Source organism: Nelusetta ayraudi, unplaced genomic scaffold (genome assembly GCF_046127955.1).
Source record: "Nelusetta ayraudi isolate G7.1 ecotype Tasmania unplaced genomic scaffold, CSIRO-AGI_Nayr_v1 ptg000011l, whole genome shotgun sequence".
NCBI classification, from domain to species: Eukaryota; Metazoa; Chordata; class Actinopteri; order Tetraodontiformes; family Monacanthidae; genus Nelusetta; species Nelusetta ayraudi.
The window spans coordinates 21,346,756-21,368,677 of NW_027466061.1; the positions used below are offsets into that span (position 1 = coordinate 21,346,756).

At 41.2% G+C, this 21,922-nt stretch overlaps 2 protein-coding genes across 5 annotated transcripts; one reads left to right on the forward strand and one right to left on the reverse strand.

Annotated features, from left to right (window-relative positions):
- Positions 1 to 391: 391 nt before the first annotated feature.
- Positions 392 to 3,012, reverse strand: ccl25a (chemokine (C-C motif) ligand 25a). The gene is made up of 5 exons (XM_076021903.1): positions 2,869 to 3,012; positions 2,198 to 2,283; positions 1,868 to 1,985; positions 1,645 to 1,765; positions 392 to 885 (listed from the first exon to the last, which is right to left on the reverse strand). The coding sequence occupies exons 2-5, from the start codon at positions 2,259 to 2,261 to the stop codon at positions 865 to 867; spliced, it is 324 nt and encodes a 107-aa protein (XP_075878018.1). The 5' UTR covers positions 2,262 to 2,283; positions 2,869 to 3,012; the 3' UTR covers positions 392 to 864.
- Positions 3,013 to 7,878: 4,866 nt separating this feature from the next.
- Positions 7,879 to 21,329, forward strand: ranbp3b (RAN binding protein 3b). Of its 4 annotated transcripts, none has more exons than XM_076021905.1 (17): positions 7,880 to 8,115; positions 10,030 to 10,085; positions 10,397 to 10,433; positions 10,511 to 10,588; positions 10,700 to 10,771; positions 13,376 to 13,441; positions 13,547 to 13,639; positions 13,834 to 13,946; positions 14,750 to 14,866; positions 16,515 to 16,615; positions 16,724 to 16,799; positions 16,899 to 16,995; positions 18,154 to 18,278; positions 18,419 to 18,539; positions 19,404 to 19,546; positions 19,644 to 19,830; positions 20,386 to 21,329. In XM_076021905.1, the coding sequence occupies exons 1-17, from the start codon at positions 8,094 to 8,096 to the stop codon at positions 20,397 to 20,399; spliced, it is 1,518 nt and encodes a 505-aa protein (XP_075878020.1). In that variant the 5' UTR covers positions 7,880 to 8,093; the 3' UTR covers positions 20,400 to 21,329. The 4 variants fall into 4 exon arrangements, with proteins under 4 accessions (XP_075878022.1, XP_075878020.1, XP_075878021.1 ...); XM_076021906.1 differs by having other exon boundaries at positions 20,389 to 21,329; XM_076021904.1 differs by having other exon boundaries at positions 7,883 to 8,115; positions 20,427 to 21,329.
- The last annotated feature ends 593 nt before the right edge of the window (positions 21,330 to 21,922 follow it).

Sequence of the window (21,922 nt, forward strand, 5' to 3'; positions counted from 1 at the left end):
TTGAGAGGGGGAGGTAAAAAAAAAAAAAGAGTCAGATAACGGTCGCTAACATCAAGTCATGTCCCATGAATTTGTGCCCGTCATTTCAAAGGTTTCATTTCCTTTTTTTTTAAGATGTGAGGTGTTGAGAGCTTTCAGAGAGGCATGTTCATATGTCTGCGCATGGATTACTGATGCACTCAAGGTGACCGTCTCAAAACCGTTTACCGTCGTAAAATGCTGCTAGAATGAGGAAGGACAACCCAACGGTCTAACTTTGATAGCGTTACTGATTTTGCATGTGTGAGGACAGGAAACGGGTGTCCCACTTTTTCTTTTCTTCTGTATGCCTGGTCAAATTAAACAATAATATGCTCGAAGAAGATAAGAAGAACAAAGAGGAGGACTCAGGGATTGATAAGCAATTTTATTGTATGAGAGCTTCAGGATATTATGATGCAATGAACAAAGAGATAATGCTGAAAAGAAAATGACAGAAACCCGTGAGAGGAACTCTTTTCAATGACACAAGTCTCAAAAAGACATTTGTTGATAAGAACAGTTACAAAATATATACATTCCATCACCACAATCTGAACGTTTTATTCAAAGAAAAGACAAGGAGATGACCACAGATGTGTCTGAGAACATTTATGTGTTCTTTGAGTTGGCCTTGAGCCGCCCAACCGCCAGAAACAAAGGGCTGCCAGTAATTCACTTAAGCTTTTGACCTTTGTTTCAGCGCCATAAAAGCATAAGTAATGCTACAAGAAATTTCTGGCCAGCTGATAGTCCTGCCAGTCATAAAACTGCGTCTTGCCAAGTGTATAAATTTGGAAAAGGGAAAATATGATAAACCCAGCCTTTCGTCACAGGCGGTTGCCTTCAGGAACGTGTTCTGCAGAGCTGCAAGGAACAAAGAAAAACAGCCACATTTCAATTCATCACATCACAAACTGTTGAACGTAATTTTACAAAGAATCAGGGACTCAAGTTGTAGAGCCATTTTTCTACCTAGTAAGTAAAATAAAGGGGGTCTTGATGTGCATGTGTCAATGAGGGCGTGCATCATGTGGAATGCATCATTAAAAATATTGAATATGATACAATACTTTAATTTTTAAGGTTTGAAAAAGTATCATAACTATAATAGTGACATAATTGTCACAAAACATGCAGCACGATCTTTATTTGTATTTAAACTCTGTCAAAAAAATTTAGTTAGTTTGTCTGGATTCCAATTTCAGGATGCTATCAGGTTAAGACTGTTTAACCGAAAGCAAAATACTTCATTGAAATACAAGTCATTGTCGTTGATCTGAATTGAAGACACTGTTCCTTGACCAGCTTATGGATTAACAATTTCTGCAGGTTTATGGGGTTAGTTAGGTGCAGTGAAGGGTAGTGGGATATAAATGATGAAGTTGTCATTGGAAGCCATGGAAGTATTATCAATACATTATGTATCGTCAATAAAGAGTATGAAATTATTCCATACATTTTAAATCTACCCAAACAGGCCTTGAGCCCAAACTCAGGATAGCTCTGAGCATTTGTTCTCTTCATTTTCATTTAAGCTTAACATTCAACATTCTAAGGCCTTACAATTTTATCATTGCTATATTACCATGATCATTTTATGGAAGTTCTAATTTCACCACCAACCTTTTTGAAATTTTTCCCAGTGCCCTTGGGAGCCACGCAGGCATCCAGCATCTTCATCACCTCTCTAGACCACTTTGCGTTGGGGTCGACACATAATATGCGTCCTCTTCTCATTTTGAAACTAGAGAATAACAATATAAACAGAAGAAAACCGTGGATCCATGTTCCAGATTGGATTTGGAGTCTTGTTTTTTTTATTGTTTTTTTTTACTCTTGTACATACATGACAGCAGGGATGTTGCAGCCTCCATCAGTGACCTGCACTCTGTAGCTCACTGCATGTCTCCTCACTCTGTTTTCAATTCCTTTATTGTAACTCAAACAGCAGTCTTCTAATGGCACTGAAGGAGCAGAAATCCACAGTCAGAAGTTATTTAATTCATCACAACATTAAAAGATTGTTGAGAAGGTGATTCAATTTGTTTAAAAAAAATACTCAGTGAGGATACTTACTAATTCTAATGTATAAACAGGAGGTACACAGCCTCAATAAACCTTCAACAATTTCCTTTTACAATTGACGCAATCAGACTTTTTGTAAATTGAGTTCTACCTTGTGCTGTTGCCAGACAAACAAACAGCAAGACCAGCAGGGCAAACAGCGTGTTGAAGCTCATCGTGTCGTCTGTAGTTGCAGTTCTGGAAAATAAATAAAAGTTTATCACCAGCAATCAATCTTATCGCTCAGGTCAGCTCCTCATTTAACTTCAGGTTATTTTTTAACTTAGACCAAAGCGAAAGCAAGTCTCTTTGTATCCAGCTGCTTTGAAAGAAAACTTCAGTCCTGCGCCATCAGTTCTACCATAAAATCTGTCTCTTTTAGTGTCTTTAAATGTTAAACATTAAATGGAAAAATGTTAGAAATGTTACCTTTTATACTGTTGGCAATAAATCAATTTTATACTTTGTCAGGAACTTTTGATCTGCTCTAACCTTGATCTCAGAAAAAAAAGGTTTTTGACTTTGACTATGGACACAAATCTTCCCACGGATAACAATTTAAATGTTGCCTTTAGGCTAAATATATCAGAAACGTTTTAAAAATAAAGCATTGTGAGTAAGAGTGACACAAGTTTAACGGGTGTAAGTACAAGTTATACCTGACTTCAAGAAAGAAACTAAAGCGGAAAAAAAGTTTCTTAAAAATATTTGAAGAAAATAGTTGAGTAGTTGAGTTGAGAAGAATACAAACAAAGGAAATGGAAAGATCTTAAAGGAACTCACCTGTAAAGCTCCTGATGCTTCCCTCTCTGCTTGTGTCTGTGCAGGTGGGGTGAGGCACACTTATAAAGATTGTCATGCACCGGAAGAGCTCCACAGCCAATGAAATGAGAGAAGGCAGTAAAGTCACATGTTTTTATTTTTCTTTAGTACATTGATTGTGGGTGAAACAGTTTTAATTACTTTATCAAAGGAATTCTAACTGATTCCATTTGGTTACATTTTGATTACTTTTCTAAAGTTTCAATAAATGTTCTCAGCTGTTTAGACCTGACAGTGTTAAGCTTCCAGCAGCACTCAAAACAGATGTGAGATGTCAAATGTGTCATGAGGTTCGACTTGGACATTTTGGAGGTCGCTGGTTTAGTTGTGTTTCAAGAAGAGTATTCCCAGTTCCATGTGCAAATTGGACTTCCTCCAATCTTGAGCCAATTACAACTCATCAACAACTTGAAATTCCTTCAATGTTTTTGATAGTTGAGTGACATCCCTTTGCCCCTCCATATATTGATTGTGAAATTTCTGACTGTTGCGATCAAGATCTTGTAATTTGAATCTATCCTTTTAGAGCCCATACAAGTTTTAACATTCCCTCACACTGACAGTTACATCTTGAGAAATAGTCCATCAACCATAATACCAGCATGAATGAAGTTGTTCAGTGCCATTAATCTTACATAATGTCTTGTCAACTCTTTGCCAGAAGGTGGCAGAAAAAAAAGCCTTTGCCGGTAAGTGGCACAACAAAAGATGGGAACATAGACAACAAACCTATTGTGTTCAGGTGTTGAAGCTGGTGTTGCAATGTCCCAAATCCAGGACAGAAGTAAGTAAGTGTATTTCAATTTAGCCAAATTCCATTTGCAAATATTCTACTAGTTTTATTTATTTATTGACTTTATTGAAACATGGCTGTTTGCACTAGCACCGAACATCATTTCTAGTATATGAATTTCCGTCACACACCCTTGGAGCTAAAGTAAACCAAAATATGTTGTTTTTTTTTTCTCTGAATTGGCTTTGACTGTAAGTTTGACTGGTCGTTCGTCTCTCTGTGCTACCCCGTGATAAACTGGAGATTTGTCCAGGGTGTAACCCTGCTTTCAACTTCAAACTCCTGGAAATGACTCCAGCAATGCAGGATTAAGTGGTGAAAAATAATTGATGGATAAAGAGAGTCACTTTGTTCGACTCCCATGAAATTACACCTTTTTGAAGAACAAATATGGACTCTGCCTTTCACTCGTTTCAGACTCAGTCTTGTAACCTTACCGTTAAAAGGCCTCGCAGTAAAAACACATGTCAGCTTTGCCATATCGCTTATCCAGCCAACGGGCTTTCTCTGATTTCCTGAAAACAGGCCACCGTGTTCACACAGCTTTTTGTTGAGCACTTTTTGACAGATATTAACGAGCTTGGAGTGCCTGAGTGGACATCTGAGATCACTGTTCACTGTTTATGGTCTCACTCGGGTACATGTCCAAACACTCTGATGATGTTCAGTGAGGTATTTCATGCTCCTGCAATTCCAAGTTCCTTTGCCTGCGGGATACTGGTGAGTTGTAGAAAGCACTTCAAATCACTGGGCTTTATCAACAACTGTTGAGAGTTTTTTTCTTCTATTATTATTACGAAATAGATGTTTAAGAGCAAGACAGCTGACAGTGGAAAAGAATAAACAATATCCTGCAGGATTAATGGCACTGAATGCATGTCATGATGATGGTCAACTGTCAAGTGATGACACAGTGTGTTGTCTTTAGCAGACCATGAATGACATGTTGAGTTTTGTTATCCATTTACCGCTGCAATCACTTTGCGTGTCTATAAAAGCAGACAGGAAATGAAGTGGTGACTTGTCCAGGCTGTTGCCCCAAGACAAGTGGGATTGGATCCAGCAACCTTGCAACGTTGAGTACAAGAGAAATGGTGATTGCAAATGAATTGATGTTGGACTTTGGAGGAAATGAAAAAAAGGCTACAGTAAAGAAAAATACATATTACCACCAACACCTCTACTACCATTAATAAAAACACAATTATAATAATAATGTCTTTCATTGTTGTTATTATTATTATTATTATTATTATTATTATTATTATTATTATTATTATTATTATTATTATTATTATTTATTATTATCATTATTATTATTATTATGTAAGTGCTAAGTAGTAGCAGTTGTGGTGGTAGTAGTAGAAGTTGTAGGAGTAATTTGTTGTATTATTGTCATTATTTATAGAGAAACCTTTTCTTTTTAATGTGACTTGTAGCTCTTTTAGTCTTTTAAAGAATTCAAAGGCTGTGTTCAGAGGAACCACTAATAAAAGTGCAGTCAGCTGTAAAAGGTAAAAGTGAAGAAAAAAAACTTGAAGATGGAGTGAATAATCAGTTTATTTTTATATTCTATTTTATTATATTTGATTTAATTTTATCAGATTTTTGGAGACACCCCAGTCACCTTTAGAATATGGTAAAGAGGAGAGGACAAAAAGGATGAAAGAATTCACACACACACACACACACACACACACACACACACACACAAAATGTGTGTGTGTGTGTGTGTGTGTGTGTACCCTATGTCTGCATTGCATTAAAGCTCTTCGAGAGTGACACAAGAAGCTGCCTTAAAGGGACAAGGTGGTAAAGCAGATACATACAAGATAAACAAGATCTTTTTTACTTGAACCTCTTAATGAAGACTGCAATATAAGATGTCTTTGGAGTACAAAATTGTATAGAACAAAATTGGCAACAAAATATATCTTATAAACATAGAATAAATAACACCCTGATCACGTAAGAAGCAAAGTGTTCTGGGAAGGGGTCCAGTTTGTGCTGGTGGATGAATACATGTCACACTTAGCTCAAGATTCAAGTTGCAACCACAGACGTCTGTTTTTGAGCCAAAAATTCATCTTGTGTCCCAGACATTAGCAATAGAGCTGAACAAATGTAATGTGAAGAGTTGAACAAAAGTCTAACGTTTCTTTGCCGTTGTTGTGATCCCTCTCATCATTAAACTGCGTGGAATCTTTGGCAATATTGTAAGGCACAACTAAATGTGCTAACCTTTAGATGTAGCATAATTACGATATGGTGTGAGTTGCCCCAGCTGGCTACTAATAAAAACGTTGACTCGCAGTTTTTCAGAGGATTTTAAACGGGGCCACACTGATTGATTGAAGAAGAAGTGAAAGTGTTTTGAGTGGGAGCACAAGCCAAGCTTTCTTGACAGATGAGAGCCTGTGGCAAACAGCATCACACACAAGCAGTGACTTGTTTGAGAAAAGCCTGGAGCAAAACTGGCAGTGCGTTTCTTTAAAACAAGAAAAAAGAAAAAAAACAACAACTTTGGGTTGTTATTGTGAAATTCACATTCTCCTCTTCCTCTGAGTCCTCTTTGGCCATATGTGAATTAGCAACACAAATCACTTGTGCATTTGTTTAAAATTGTGATGTTTTCACAAAGTTATTATTTTTTTTACGTTTACATAGTAATTCAAACACACACAACACACACACTTTTTATTTTAGATGCATTACAACCTTTGCCAGTCGTTGAGTTTCTCAACAATTCCCTTTTGTTTCCCCTTCTTTTGTTTTGTGTATTTTCTTTTTTTAGCAAAATTCTATTACCGCTAGATGTCGCAGTTGTGCAACATAGCAAGCAGTTCTCTGGTTTAAAGGTTTCCCTCTAGTGGTAAGTAGACTTTATTGCTTTACAAAATCTGCCTGGCAGCTCAAAACATAAAAGTAAACAACCAGGCATATAGTACATAATACCAGGCAATGCTATCCGGAGGAAGTCGGGGGTGAGGTTGGGTCGGTGGTGGTGATGGTGTGTGTGTGTGGGGGGGGCGGGGGGCGGGGGAGACTAAATGAAGTGGAAATTTGTTCATGCTCTGGGTCTAACCAAAAGCCTCTGCCAAAAGATGTTGCTATAGATCAGGGTAGCAGCGCCATTGTTAGTAGTTCTGATATTCAATGAGTTTCTGCAGGACAGTCCCTTGGCATACTCACTGCTTTCTAACTCACCTAAAAGACGGAGAGAACAAGATGGGATGAAAAATGCTTCCCCCCCCAGTAATTCACATGAGGGCTTAGGAAAGAGTTTATGAGGACGGAAATGTATTCCACAGGTGTGAAGGACCTAAAAAAATAAAATAAAATAAAATAAAATCTAAGTGTTTTGGTAGGAACTGCCCCTGAGCAAAGACTACAGGCTTACTTTAAGTTTGCTTGCTATAATTACTCATTCTTGACCATTTCTGTTGGCCGCTGGCCAAACACTGCCAAAGAATGGACCTGTTTTATTGTCCACTGTCTGAATAAAATACAAACGCATAGTTATCTTATCTAAATGATGAATCTTTGTCGTAAAAACGTGTTTCTCATCGCTCTCATACGAGGCAGAAATTCACCACTAGGTGTTTAAATGACAACAAGCTGATTAAGGCGGCAACAGCCTGAATCCATGACACTGCAACTGTGCCACTTTTGTTTACCTTCAGATCTTGAGCCGCCAGTGTATATATATATATATATATATATATATATATATATATATATATATATATGTATGTATGTATATATATATATATATATATATATATATATATATATATATATATATATATATATATATATATATATATATATATATATATATATATACGCTCACCATCTAACAGCATTTAACCGTTACTTATTTGAAGCAGAATTTAAACACTTTTATTTTCATGGCCAGTTTAGCATACTAAGCATTCTCTATGACACCGCTCAGAGAGAAACGGATTAAAGTCATAGATTTACATTTAAAATATATAAAGTGGAGCTTTAAGGGTTTTTTCTTACTTCATTTTATATCATATACTTTGTTCCCATGACAACAAAAACAGCTAACAAGACAAAAAAAACAAAACAGTGTTGGGGCTTTTGTGTATTAAGAAGCATTGCTTAAATCTTTGGCGCTAGCATCACATCAGCGTCAAGGAGCGACCTGATCGAGCTTGGGACTAACTTTAAAGTCCCATGCTTAATGGCAAACGCGCACAGACTGCATGTTTTTGCCTTGTGAAAGGGCAACAGAGATTATAGAGTGTCGCTCTCTTCCACAGTAAACAGAGGCGGTGTGTCGCCCTCCCCTCGCCAGTGAAAACATCTTTGCCACAACTTGTATTATCTGCGCGGTGGGTTGTGGGTGTGTGAGCGTCGAAGTAAAATGGCGGACTTGGCAAACGAAGGTGAGTAAGTGGTAGTAAGAAAAAAAACAATACCGTCGCTGTGTCTGTTCAAAGAGCTTCATTACGCTGTCACAACATTTAACAAATTAAAGTCAGGCTGCGTGGCCGCGCTTAGCGCCTTAGTTCGGTTGTTTGGTGGCTCTGTGGCGTTTCCGTTACTAAAACATTAGCAAAGTTGCTAACAATGCTAAGGATTGGGATGTGGGTAATATCTGAAATGCCACGGAACGCCCTCCAATGTAGCTTGCTGTTAGCTCGTGTAGCGCCCGACGCTAGCAGCTTGCTATTTATAGGTTGAACCTATCCTTATCGGCATAAACACATCGTATTAGCCTATTGGAGTGGGTTTCTAAGACGAATTTTACGAGGCATTACAACGTTAGACTGTGCATACGTGTGTAGTTTCAAATTGACAGCATGTTTTCAGTGTTGTAAAAGGTTTGCAGTATGACATCCTCCGTGGTGTTTAACGTAGTGGATGTACGGTAGCTTGACGTGCATTTAGGCGCGCAGAGAAACGTTTGTCAAAAGACAAAGCTTATCTTGTAGTTGCTGCTTGTGTTTAATGTGGATTTGCTCTTCTTTATGTTGAGCATTTAATTGTGCGAGAATAAAGGAAAAAGCCTTGTGTCATTGCGTCTTAGATGAGATGACTCATGCGGGATGTTCTGCATCGCAAAGCTAACTTTAGCCAGCAAGCTAAGCTACGTTTTTGAGAACTGCCGGCGGCGCCGACTACATGCTGGAAGGGCTTCTGTAGTGCAAGTGCTAGTGGGTTACACATAAACCGGGAACGTCTGTGGTTGTTTGAATCTCATCAATGACTGCTGCATGGCAGAATTCTCACATCACTTTGGCCAGATTGCCGGCTACAAGACGATTAGAGCTGCAAAACCGGACGTTGAATGTAGGTCACAGAGCATTTTAATATTTTCGGACTTATTTGTGGTTTACAGACAACTGGCTAATTTTAGCAGTGAGGGGGTCGGGTTGGGGATGACGAACGTCTGTCAATGTCTGGGCGATCCTTTTTGTGTGCTGCCAGCTTTTTTGGCTTCCACCGCATGCATTGGTGCTCTGACAAGACCCAGTGATCCTACACCTGCTCAGTGAGATAGGCCCAACCCAGACGGAGAAAAACCTTTGTCTGCTACATTATAGGATTACACTTATGGAGGACAGTGTGAAGGTGGACTCATTAACTGGTGAGGCCAAATCAATTACTAACTGGCCAGGCAATTGATGATTGGTTGTGACAGCAGTTTTCAGCTGCAACGCCATCTAAAAGGGATGTTTGGTTTTTTATTATTATTATTTATTTACATCACATTGAATTGCAGGGCATATAAACATATCATATTTACTTTTATTGGTAATGGTTTTGGGACCCAGGCGGTGTTGTAGCCAGTTTTATATGTAATTTCTTATTTTTTCAGTATGTGAGAAGTGTCAAACAAGGCCTCCTCATAAATCTCATTCTCCTCTTAATGGGTTCTTCAGATTAAGTGCAGTCAGATGAAGAAGTTGTGTCTTGTGAACGGCTGAAATTGATGGGAATTAATCATCCGCAAATGCATCTTCTCAAGTTGTGACAACTACAAAAGATAGCTTTGACATGTAGAGACTCTTACAAAATTGTTAAGACTGTCTTGCTGGCTGTGAAATATATTAGCATGCATCTGAATGTTTATTTCTGTTTTAAGGGCACTTTGTGCACAATAGAGTTAAGTGTGTGTGTGTGTGTGTGTGTGTGTGTGTGTGTGTGTGTGTGTGTGTGTGTGTGTGTGTGTGTGTGTGTGTGTGTGTGTCCTAGCAGAAACTGTCATTGCCTACTGTCAAACATAAAACAAACCAATCACTCCACCTATTGCATGCTTGACTGACCAGACTCTTTTTTTTCCCTCCCCCGAATAGACAAGCCTGCCATAGCACCTCCTGTGTTTGTTTTTCAAAAGGATAAAGCACAGAAGGTAAGCTGAATTTGTAGACTTGGCTGATGTTGGTTCAGTCTGGACTTTATTGATAAGACTTTAGAACAGTGTCTAGCCATAACCCTTCAAACATAAAGTCTGTCCATATTAAATTATCTAATGTCATTTACATACTTTGTGGGTCTTTCCACATTGTTAATTCCTTGCCTGGATAGGACTGATGTGAAGGAAGTTGCAACTGTTGCTCAGCTCCTTGCATTACATGTTTTATGTAAAGCACATTGCATGCATTTTCTAAGCATTTATGATTGATTTGCAAGGACTAATTATTATGTTGCATTCTATTGCAGCGATCTGCGGAGGGCTCAAGTGCAGAGGATGGAGAAGGTAAACGACCTGCATTTAATGCTATTGTCCATCTAACCCATCTACTGTGATATTCAAGCTCTTTGTACATCCTTTAGATTCAGATAAAGAAGAAGGAACCTATTGCCCTCCAGTCAAAAGGGAAAGAACCTCATCATTTCCACCCCCACATTCAGGTAAGGTCACTTGTTGACGTAGCAGTGCATTGGTTCCTCTCTGTTCTCATGCTTGTAGTGTACACATTGATTGGTATGCTGAACGCAATACACATTTTTGCTCCTTTGCAGTTCCCAAGAACAATGTGTTCATGCCCTCAAGTTTCTGCCAGTCTCCGACTGGGAACTCTGACTCTGAGCCAGGTGAGATCTCTTCTCCATTGTTTTGCACTCATGACTTCAAGGCCCCTTGCGTTGCTCGGGTTAAGATCAATGATTTTAATACTTCAAATGTTTAAAATAGCCAACATTACTGCTGGGCAAATTTGATAAAAAGTCACATATGTGTGGTTTATCAGCTGTCACTGAGGATTATTTTCATAACTGACTAATCTGTCCACTTTTTTTTAATTAGTTGACGGATCAGTGTTTACCAAAGCACTTAAAACATTCATGAATGATTTGAAATGTTCTGTGCCACGACATGCCATTGTTTCAAATGTCCCTGAGATGTTGAAATGGTGAAACAAAAAAAACAATAGGAAAACACAAAACTCTTTAAATGTATGCTTTTGCCTAAAATACATTCTTGTTTAAAGCCCATAAAAGTAGTTTTTTTTTTTTTAATGTTAGAACACTAAGATAAACTGCACGTTGAGGATGAATAATAGCATTCAAGTTTCAAAATTCCCGTCATATATTTGTTCAGCTCATTTGTTAAAACTAGATGGATTGTTCAGCAAGGGGAGATCTTTCACCAGGCTGAAGATCAGGGCCTGTGACATCAACTGGCTTAATGAACGAGCAGTGTAATTATAAGCCGACACTCTTACTCTCTAAAGCCAGTTTTATACCAATAACATTTAAATGAAGTAAGTAAATGATGAAGCAGTAGCCCCAGGACCAACTGTAGACACAGGTATTTATTGAACAACCATAGATATGGTGAAATATTATTCAGTGTGAGTGACAGCTGTGATTGTTGTGCAGTTCAGGCTCGACAAATGCAGGCAAGTAAAACAAGTGTCACCAGTCAGTTTCCAGCTGATGCATGAACGTTAGCTTGCTACAGGAACCGCTAGTCATTCCGACTGCTCATTGGTCAGACAGAGGTTGGCGTGAAGAGTCTAAACTGAAGCGGTGATGGTCCGGGAAAAGGAGGACAAACCTCTCGAGTCAACTTGACGTATTTCTAGCCATTGAGCTGTTGGCACGACAGGCCGTCAGAGTAACATGGCACCGTTTGACAAGGTTTACCCCCCAATTCACACCAAAAGCATCTGCAGTGCGTGGGCGCTGCGGGGTGCAAACCGCTTTGTACCCTCTCACACCAAACGCATTTCCGAGCGGGGCGTTCAGTGCCATCGGTTCACGTGAGGATCGCACGATCGCGCCACAACCCAGGTAGTTTTGCTTTTATTTACAGAAAAAACAAACAGAGAAACAAAAAGTTTTGCTGGTCTGAACTGTGTCTCAGGTGTCGTATCTCGCAGTGTGTGTGTAAAAAAAAAAAGGGGGAAAAACAATTGAACCTGCAAGCAGGGCTGATGGGGCTGAGCCCGCGTTCGCCACCACCTCCCCGGGCCAAAAGCAGTCCCCGCGCATGCCCCCACATGCATGTGCAGGTGTGTGCCACACGCACAGACTTCTTCTTTTGAGTAAAACTGAGTAAACAGCTTCGGAGTGGGACTGTGTCTTAACGGGCTCAAATTCTGCTGTCTGGACCTTGATGAGCTGTGAAATGGAAACTGTGTTTTGGTGAAATTACCCTAAGGAGACTTTAGTTCATCAAAGTATTTCTTGTCATATACTGAAGTTTAAAGAACCTTGAGTAAACGGCTTCAGTGGGAACTCTTTAACTTGAATGTTAAACTGATCTTTAATGCAACTGACCTGTTTGCCCAATTTCGTCAAAATTGAATGAGGTTGAAAGGGGTCAAAATTGGGTGGAAAGACACGTTAGGGCAGCAGCAATAACAACAGTAGTAATAATGATAATAGTAATAATAAACATTTGAAAACAATGGGTCTTTTGCCACAAGTGGCACGGAGCACGCTGGAAACCTGCTTCTCATCGGGCTCAACCCCAATAAACTGAACTGCTGCTGTCATACAAAATACAGGCATTCCAGTTCCTGCAATGACAAGCATTACATTGCTTGACTTCTAAGTTGAACAGACAACAGACAGAGCTGCTAGCACGGCTGTATATGATGATTTGGTAGCTTTCGTTTGGAAGCAACTTCCAATTTTACGCATGGCAATGAAGGAGAAGATCGGTTATGATTAGAAACAACAGTGTGTTCCTATTGCTCAAAGAATCCGCAGTCTCCCGGTTTTGTTTGGTCGTTAACGTGTCGTGTAACGGGACTTGAAAAGCAATGAATGTGTTGTAAGGAGGTTGTCGTGCAAACTGTTGATGTCACATGGAGAGGAAATAATGTGGTTTTGAGAAAACATGGCACAAGTCATTTATTGTGTAGTCATCTGTATAGAGAATGGCTGTCCAAAGTCTTTATTATTTTAAATGTTGCAGGGGCAAAAACGAGGCTGGGCAGTGTGAAAAGGTCTTTTGTTTTAGCAGTGATCAGAGCCAGGTCATGTAAAGCTAATAAAACCACTGAGGTGGAGAGTTCGTGATAGAAATAGATCCTAGACGACACTTACTTCAACCCCCCCAATGTTGCTGTGCAGTATTTGAATTTGAGCTCTTGGACTCTAGAAACATTGCTTTGGTTTGGAAGACTCTAACAACTGAAGGGAAAGTTTTCACTGTAACTCTCTCTCTACTCTCATTTTTCTGCTCAGAGGAAAAGCCTGTGGGATTCCGTTTAAAGCCACCAACTCTCATACATGGTCAAGCACCAAGTTCAGGTCAGTGTAGAAAAAGTCTTTGTGACTGACTTCATTGTTTTTTGTTTTAAACATTGGCTTCAACCCATTTTTTATTTGACAACATGCGGCTGATGTCTGTTTCAGGCATCCCGAGTCAAAAGCCCAAGGAGCAGCAACGCAGTGTCCTCCGCCCAGCTGTTCTGCAGGCGCCACCCTCAAAATCACATTTAGAATCTAGTAAGCAACTCAAATCTCTGTCTAGCAGGAATAAGTAGTAGAATAAGATTATAAGAGAAACTATTATCAATTACCGTTTACTGTCAAGAGTGTATTTTGCCCAATTAGCCACTCGCATGTAAAACCTGTGCAATCGTTTTTTTTGTTTGTTTTTCATTTTTCTCCATCCCTTGCTGTCCCTTTCATTCATTTAGATTCCACTTGTGGAACCAATGGTGTAAAAAAATCATCATCAGATGAAACACCTGGTGCCCAATCCCTGTTTCTGAACAACACAGAGCACTCGACACCCCTGGCCAAGTCACAGGTAAGAGCAGGCAAAAAACCAACAACCTCCTTTTGTGTTTTCCAGACCCGTCAAGCTGTGCGCAGTTTAGTATCTTGGCAGTACACTGGTACAAGTCGCCTCTCTAAACTATGCAAAAAAGCTGCAGACGTGCAAATTCTGTGGAAAATGCACTCGTGCAGTACCCAGCACGATGCACCGGTGTGGTGAACAAGTTTCAACCAATTATTGAAGAGTAGCGCAGAAAAAAAAGACTCTGCTGAACCTATAATGCAACATCCCTGCTCCCCAACTCGCTTGCACTGTATGTAATGCACACCTATTTCTTGACATATACGCACACAAACAATTCGGCCATGGGCGATGATGCAAGCGTGATTTCCGGTGCAAACATTTCATATAGGCTATATTTTGACAAAGCAACTTAACAAATAAGCTTACAAATGAGAAAAGTAACACTCATAAACTCAACGATAGCAATATTTGGCTTTACGGCATCGCTACTGATTCAAAATTGTAAAAAAAAAATAAATAAATAAAAATAATGCAACAAGGTGGTAAATAATCCCTTAATTGAATTTATATAAGATGATACAGTGGTTCTCATAGTTTTTAGGTTTACATTAAATTAAATGGAAAGTCAGATTTGTGGTTATTTTTATATTGTTTTGTAAGAAAGGATATATTATGTCAGATAACATTACTTTTCTTCGTAAAGTATTTTCATTCTATTTAGGGCCTTGTTCAAAGTATTGTCATAGAACTGTCGCTATTTAAAAATAGATAGATTTTGGGTTGGCCCTGAGTCTCTCTTATCATTTCAGCAACCTGAGAATCAGGAGGATGGAGCCGGCGGGAACAAAGACGGAAACGGAAGAGAAAAGGAGACGGATGTAGCGCAATCTTTTGTATTTGGCCAGAATATCAAAGAGAGAGCAAAGGTTTGTTGTATTCTTCTTCTTTGTGGAGTCGCAGTGAATTTGCAAGCTTCACAGATGCAATCAGATGTGTTCCCTCCGCCGTTCATTCTGGGATGGCAGACCGTTGCAACCCTCGCCATGGTCCTCACCACAGTCTGAGACACATTATTCACATAAACCCTGTTAGCTTAGCGACTTTCACATCCTCACGTCCCGTTAGCCTCAGAAACATGAAGTTGGGGTTTTTACATTTGACCTTCTTTCTGGCTGTGGTCATCGGGCAATATCAGTGCCATGTAAGTTTGAAAGTAGTGCTGATGTACTGAAAATCACCACAGGTTTGATAAGGTTGTTGGCATATGGGTGCATACGTGGCAAAGATCAGAACACTTGGTATTTACTCTGGCCGCACAAGCTCAAGGTGACTGATCGCAGTGAATGGTCACTGATGGTGATTTTACACAGTTGTACAAACTTCACTCTGGGCCAATTAGGGCCTTGCGTTTGTCTCTACTCATGAGGTTCCACGAATGAACTGTGCTGATTGATTTTTTTTATTTATTTTTCTTGCACTGACCAAATTGGAGCGTGAAGCTTTCGTTCTGTATTTGCCAATGAAAGAATCCAGGCAGATTTTGAGGCGCCGAGTCTAAAGGGCCAAGTGAATTGCAGAGCGGCCCTCGAGTTGGCAGAGCTCAACGTCGAGCGCACAACGGTGAAAGAGATTTGTGAAAGGATGAAGAAACTCAAGCAAACAAGCAGATTGTGCTTTGCCTGCAGTTCTTTCACTCAGGTGAATAGATCTGATAATAAGTGGCGTTCTTGGTGAAGAGGCACTGCAGTCAGCAACGGCAGTGGCTGCAGACTGCTTCTCTTTCTAATGTCCGTGTTGGAGACCTGAGCCTGAATTTGGGGCTGTTCAACTCTTGCCGTAGTTCTGAGTGTAGCTGTGGCTGTCAGTCATGTCTGCCAGTAATTGGACACCAACACAGACACGGTGGACTACATAACTGAGCGTCGCACAATGGCTCCTGTCATGTTGATTATGCTGGGGGACCCCAACTGTCTGGAGATTGAGTTCAGCACTGGTACCCTTGGGTGTGAGCGTGATCGGAAACCTCTGAAGGTAGAAGTCCCAGGGCTGTCATCCTCAGTCCAAACTCTTTAAGTACTGCACCTCCTGTCCAATCGCAGTGCTTGGTCAGAACATGCTGCCGTACGATTGGCTACTGAGTCTTTGCTTATCTGTTAAATGAGGTCCAGTGGTAGAGTGTCTGCTCTCAGATCTGGGACTGGGTCATGCTCGGGGCTGAACTCTTGCCCATCACCCCTCGCCTCACTCTCGGCATCAAGATGATGCTTGATCATCAAGCATCGCACACACATCGCACGCACGCCACATGCATGAGCACGGCACGCCGACCCAAGACCCATCCAGGATCCACACTTTAAGAGAAAAAACATTTAGTTTTGCACGACCTCTTATTTACATTTTAGATTTACATCTCAAACAATGTTTATTTTGTCACGGTTTGTGTCAGTGGAGATCTATTTCTTTCTTGCTTCGTCCCATCGTGGTCATGGAAAACGTCATTGCTGACAAAGCAGTTTTGTCAACGAAATGAACCCCAGTTTTCAGCTAACTTCTGTTTTTGTTTTTTACCTTCAGGTGGAAGAGAACAGTACAGAAGACAAGTCGAAGGATGGTGCACCACTGGACTCTCAATCAGAGGCCACTAATTATTTCTTACAGTACATCGCTACCCCAAGGTGATGAAGCATTCTCCTCTTTTGACCAGTTTTAGCATTTCTTCTTCATTCTCATCAACTAATTTCTCTTATTTATTTTTTTATTTTATTTTGCTGCTGCTCTTTCAGTTCAAAAAATGCCGCAAACAGTGCAGCCGGCGAAGCAAAATTTGTTTTTGGGCAGAACATGTCTGAAAGAGTTTTGGTAAGTGAAAAAAAAAAAAAAAATACAAAACCCGAAGCCTGTTAAGCTGGTGCACAGACTGGATTCATTCAGCAAGGTTGTGCTTTGTTGTCCTTTCAGAGTCCTCCAAAGGGCGAGTGCTCAAGTGAGGAACATAAAGAAGTTTCAGCTGCCCCAACTCCAGAGCCCCCACCACAGGAAAGCACCCAAGAGAAGGGTAAGCACACAGGAGGGGCTGATGAACTGTCCATAGCTTTCAGGGAGTGACTTGCATGCCCTCCAGTGATAAGAGAAAAATAAAAGCAAGGCAAGGACTCCGATATCTCACTCCACCCAAAGTTTTAAATGGTGCTCTTTGGGATGAGTCTCTTCATAATATAATTTCTATGTAGGCAGCAAGTGAGTGCTAGTAAGAGAGAGTTGTGCATATTGATTCACCCCCCCCCCCCCACACACACACACACACACACACTTTTACCTTCGCTTCAAGTTAAGGTTAAAACACAGTAGAAATATCAGTATTACGATATCAAACGGCCATTTGTCTTTCCATGAATGACACGATGTACATTAGAGATTCTAAATGTGTAATCCTGATTCGATTAACATGTCTATAATAATAAAAGCTGTAATTAATATTAATGTTACTGCATCAGCTTTTCTCTTACTTTAATGTATTGCTTCCAAACTGAAAGCACCTTAAGGACAATGCCATTTATTGTAGTTAGTAGGGGTCCTGTCGAGTGCAGCAGCACTTCATTATGACCCTGCTGTTCAAAAAGAAATAAATGTCCATATCCATATTCTCCAGCGAGGATGGCAAACGTTGTCCTTTGTAACCTGCTGTGTGTAAAGCTGTTCCTATTAGCAGCTGCGGAATATAAAGACTCAAAACCACTCCGCTCAGTTTATTTTAGGCTTCGTACATCCGTCTTTGTGCCAAATGAACTCTCCTTCAGCGTTTAATACTTTGTGTCCTCAAATTGCAAAACTTGTCTCCATGTGAGTTTGTGCAGATATTTTTGCAGTTGAAGCGCAGGTTTTAGTGACCGACCTTGTCCACTGTCCTCTGAAAACCTTGTCTTGCTGCAGCATGCACGCACGTGTGTTGATGAATAGAAGGCCCTCTCACACTGACTGTTTGGAGCGGCTTTAATATGCCTTGCTAGTCGATCCCCCAGTTAGCCGCCTTCAGAAAAGGTGTCCCTGTTTCCACTGACAAGAGTGAATTGATACCCATTCCTGGAGTTTTGAGATGGCACTTCAGCGCCTGCTTGCTGGTGCAACTTCATTGTTGTGTCAAGTGCAGAGAGAGAACAAACGAAGCTTCCCGACTCGCCAACTCAAGCTGTCCCATGACTTTGAATCCTCCCAGGGAACACTGTGTCGGAGTCTTTGGAGGAGTCTGCAGCAGCCTACACCAAAGCCACAGCCAAGAAGTGCATCTTAGAGAAGGTCAACGTCAAGACTGGAGAGGAGTCGGAAAGCAATGTTTTACAGGTAGACGACACGCTCTCTGCGTGAAACACACACACACACACACACACACACACACACACACACACACACACACACACAGTTGAGTCACACAAATGTTGCAGAAAGAGGAAAGCGCTGCAACATGCAATCTCTCCCCTCAGATGCAGTGCAAGTTATACGTGTTTGAGAAGACTGCGCAGTCGTGGAAAGAGAGGGGGCGAGGGCTGCTGCGACTCAACGACATGGCATCCACGGATGACGGCATGCTGCAGTCACGTCTAGGTAAACACACGCCACCCACAATGTGAATCTTGACACTTTGCACTGCAGAACCAAGTCTCATCCAAGGTCCCCGTGTCTTGGATCCTCCTGTGTTGAGTTTCAGTTGGTTTTCCTCTTTTCCTTTGCGTTTCATTCTGGACTGAAGTGGAGAAGTGTTGGAGATTTATCAGCCCTCAGCTTGAAGTCTCCTGCAAAAACACTCATTTTCTGCACCCAACTCAAAACGAGGCATTTGTGAGCAGTGCTGTGCGTAAATGCCAAAAAAAGAATGGCGCTTGTGTGCGCGTTCACTGCACGCACGCACGCTCCAAACCTGCCAAACACCATCAATTTCCTGAGTGTGTTCAGTTTGTGATTCCATTACTGGACGTTGTGGCAATATCCAGCAATGGCCTGTGCTGGGGCGGTTGTTCAATGAGTGAATTAGAGGAAACTCCAAGGAAGGAGGAAAAAAAAGCAGCAGGTGACACATCTCAGCACCATTCAATGAAAGAAATGTGCGGTGGTTCACTATTGCCACGCCATGGTTAGACTTTAGAACCTCTATTCTTATTACTGCATTACCTGACTTTCAACACCAGGAGGAGCCCAAGCCCCAGTACAGATTGAACTGAATACCCCAGCCCGGTGCTTTGTACACTGAGATGGTGTTTGTGGCTCCTTTTAAAATTGTTATCATTCTTATTGGGGACAACTCTCTTAAGAGCATAACGCAACTGTCCTCATCACTGGCAGCAAACCAAACCTCACGTGCCAACTCGAGTTGGGAAGGAGCTTAATGTGGCGAAATCAAGACCAGTTTCATAAAGTGTTTGCTTGGGCAGGTAGCTAATTGCCGTCGTGTGTGTTTTGACGTCTCTCCAGTTATGAGGACCCAGGGCAGCCTCCGGTTGATCCTCAACACTAAACTTTGGCCCCGGATGCAAGTGGACAAGGCCAGCGAGAAGAGTGTACGAATCACTGCCATGGACACAGAGGACCAGGGGGTCAAAGTGTTCTTAATATCAGTGAGTTGCACTCTTCTCTCCGATTGCACACTTGGCTAATGCTGAACGGCCGGCGTGTGGCTGAGCATCCTGTCGCTGTGTGTCTCATCACTTTCAGGGTAGCTCGAAGGACGTAGGTCAGCTGGCTGCGGCGTTGCATCATCGCATCTTGGCCCTGAAGAGCCGGGCCGAGCAAGAGTCCGAGACCCCGCCGACGAGCATCCCTGAGGCCGAGGTACCGCGGTCCAACGAGGACGACAGCGACGAGGACGACGCCTCGGCCTCGGCCTCCACTCCTGCGACAAGTTAGTTGATTTTTTTTTTTTTTTTTTTTCATTTTAAAGACATTTTTAGTGTTTAAATCAGTCTGGCGTTAACATTCAACAACATTTTCAGCCTAATTTGTGGCACTGCTTTTTTGTTAGTTTTTTTTATTTCAATACAATTGATAGAAAATGTCATTTGTGCAACGTTGGCACAAAATATTTTGATATCGTACATGGCATCATGAGTTTACTGCACACACACACACACACACACACACACACACACACACACACACACACACACACTTACTCACATCGCACTAAATTCTTCCCAAACCTTGACTGCCTGCCTTACGTGTGTGGACAGACAGAAACATTTAAGGCCTCAACTTGACTGATGGTTGGAGCAACACAACCTCTGGGTGGTAATTCCCTTTGGGGGCGGTGCATCCGTGGGTTAGCATTCCCCCCCGTTTAGCCTGAAGCCACACACGCATGAAGGAATATGGAGTGCTTGTGGGTTTTTTTTGTTTTTGTGTTGCTCTGCACGCGGTGCCTCAGCCGCAGTTTGTTTTTGTGATATTTACATTCCAGAAGAACCTCCGTGAGCCCACTTTTGCTGTCTCCCCCTGTAGGTCATTCAGAGGGAGGAGAGAGCCAAGCAGCTGGGAGCACATAGCGTCACTCTTGGACCGCCTGCTAATACGCCAACTGTTGCGGCATTGTTGATGCAGGCATCTTCATGGACACCATTTGACCAACGTGGGTCATCCAGACCAGTACTTTTGGATATTAGAAGTCTAGCTCCAGGAAATAACCCCTCGTGCCGGAGTGTCTCACCCAACTCGTGCAGTTCATTTTTCTCTGCATTCAGCGTAATATCTGGAGTCGTTTCTTCCTCCCTCTCCTGTTTTGTGATTTATTTTTGTTTTCGAGTAAATATATTTTTTTCCTCTCCCGATAGCAAAAATAAAGACTTCAAAGCTTTGGTTTGGGACTTTTCTGCTCATCATATTGATGAGTGTAAGGGTGTTTTCCTCTACATTTTAAAGTATGGCACATGTTAAGACTGCAGTTTCTACTTTGGGACCTTTTTACTCACTCAACAGTCGTAACCTCTGGATGTGCGGCGTCCAGAGCTTCATCCACAGTGTATTTGACAAGTCATCTGTCATGTGTTCCCAATTTGAGTCCAGCCCTCCTGCCTCCTCCCAATCCCTGCCCCTCCTCCGCCCCCCAATTCCAACAAGTCTGCACGTTAGGTTTTGGCAAATGTAATTTATTTTTTTTTTCCCCACAAGACATCTCAACACATTTGTGCTGTTTGTAATGGCTAGCCAACACTCAAGTTGTCATTAATAGCAGTTTCTTATATTTCTTATTGACCTATAGTGTATACTGAATAAGGGGCTGAAACAATTCATTATCTGCTTATGTGGTGGTTAAAAAAAAGAAGAAGACTTCACCTTTAAATTTTCTCTAAATTAATGAGATGTTAGTCATTCACCTTGTGTTTTTATTTGTCTCCCCCAAAATCCCCCCCCCCCCCCCCAAAAAAAAAAACCCTGGCAGTTTACATTTGTTTAACCGGTTTTTGTTTTGTTTTTTTCCTTTCAGCGTCCCAAGGATTTACTATGTTTTTTTTATAATTATTTTTGAAAGTTATGGTTTTTATCCATATCCGTTTGGGGAAAAAAAAAAACATGTCAGACTGAAAACTTAACTTCATGTGTGAACATTTTGAGTGATAACTGTAATACCTTTTGAATGCCATGTACATTTGAATATATTATCATTTAGTAGCGCACCATGTTTTCTCATCTCCTCCAACTGCCCTCTTTACAAAATAAACCATTTTGGACTGACACCCGGGGGGATTTTATTCTGCTCCTGAAGGCTTATCGCCCGCACCGGTTCCGAATTCAGAGCACAGAGTGAGACATCCCGGGAGGAGGATAATTTAACACTGTCTTCTGTGGCTGCATTAAATCATGCAGCCGGAGCCACGGAGCGCAGCATCTGTTTGGTATTTATGCATCGGTTGTGGCCCCAAAGGTTGATTTATGCCGTCCCCCGACTGTCCTGACCAGGAGTCGCAGCGAAACTTGTTTGTGTATGCCACGCACCAGGC

Bases quoted from the DNA above. Each gene is read 5' to 3' on its own strand.
- ccl25a (XM_076021903.1), bottom strand. From the start codon at position 2,261: ATGAGCTTCAACACGCTGTTTGCCCTGCTGGTCTTGCTGTTTGTTTGT. The intron at 1,986-2,197 runs GTAGAACTCAAT...CTGCTCCTTCAG, and splicing joins TTGTCTGGCAACAGCACAAG to TGCCATTAGAAGACTGCTGT. The intron at 1,766-1,867 runs GTATGTACAAGA...GTTATTCTCTAG, and splicing joins TGCAACATCCCTGCTGTCAT to TTTCAAAATGAGAAGAGGAC.
- ranbp3b (XM_076021904.1), top strand. From the start codon at position 8,094: ATGGCGGACTTGGCAAACGAAG. The intron at 8,116-10,029 runs GTGAGTAAGTGG...TCCCCCGAATAG, and splicing joins GGCGGACTTGGCAAACGAAG to ACAAGCCTGCCATAGCACCT. The intron at 18,540-19,403 runs GTAAACACACGC...ACGTCTCTCCAG, and splicing joins CATGCTGCAGTCACGTCTAG to TTATGAGGACCCAGGGCAGC.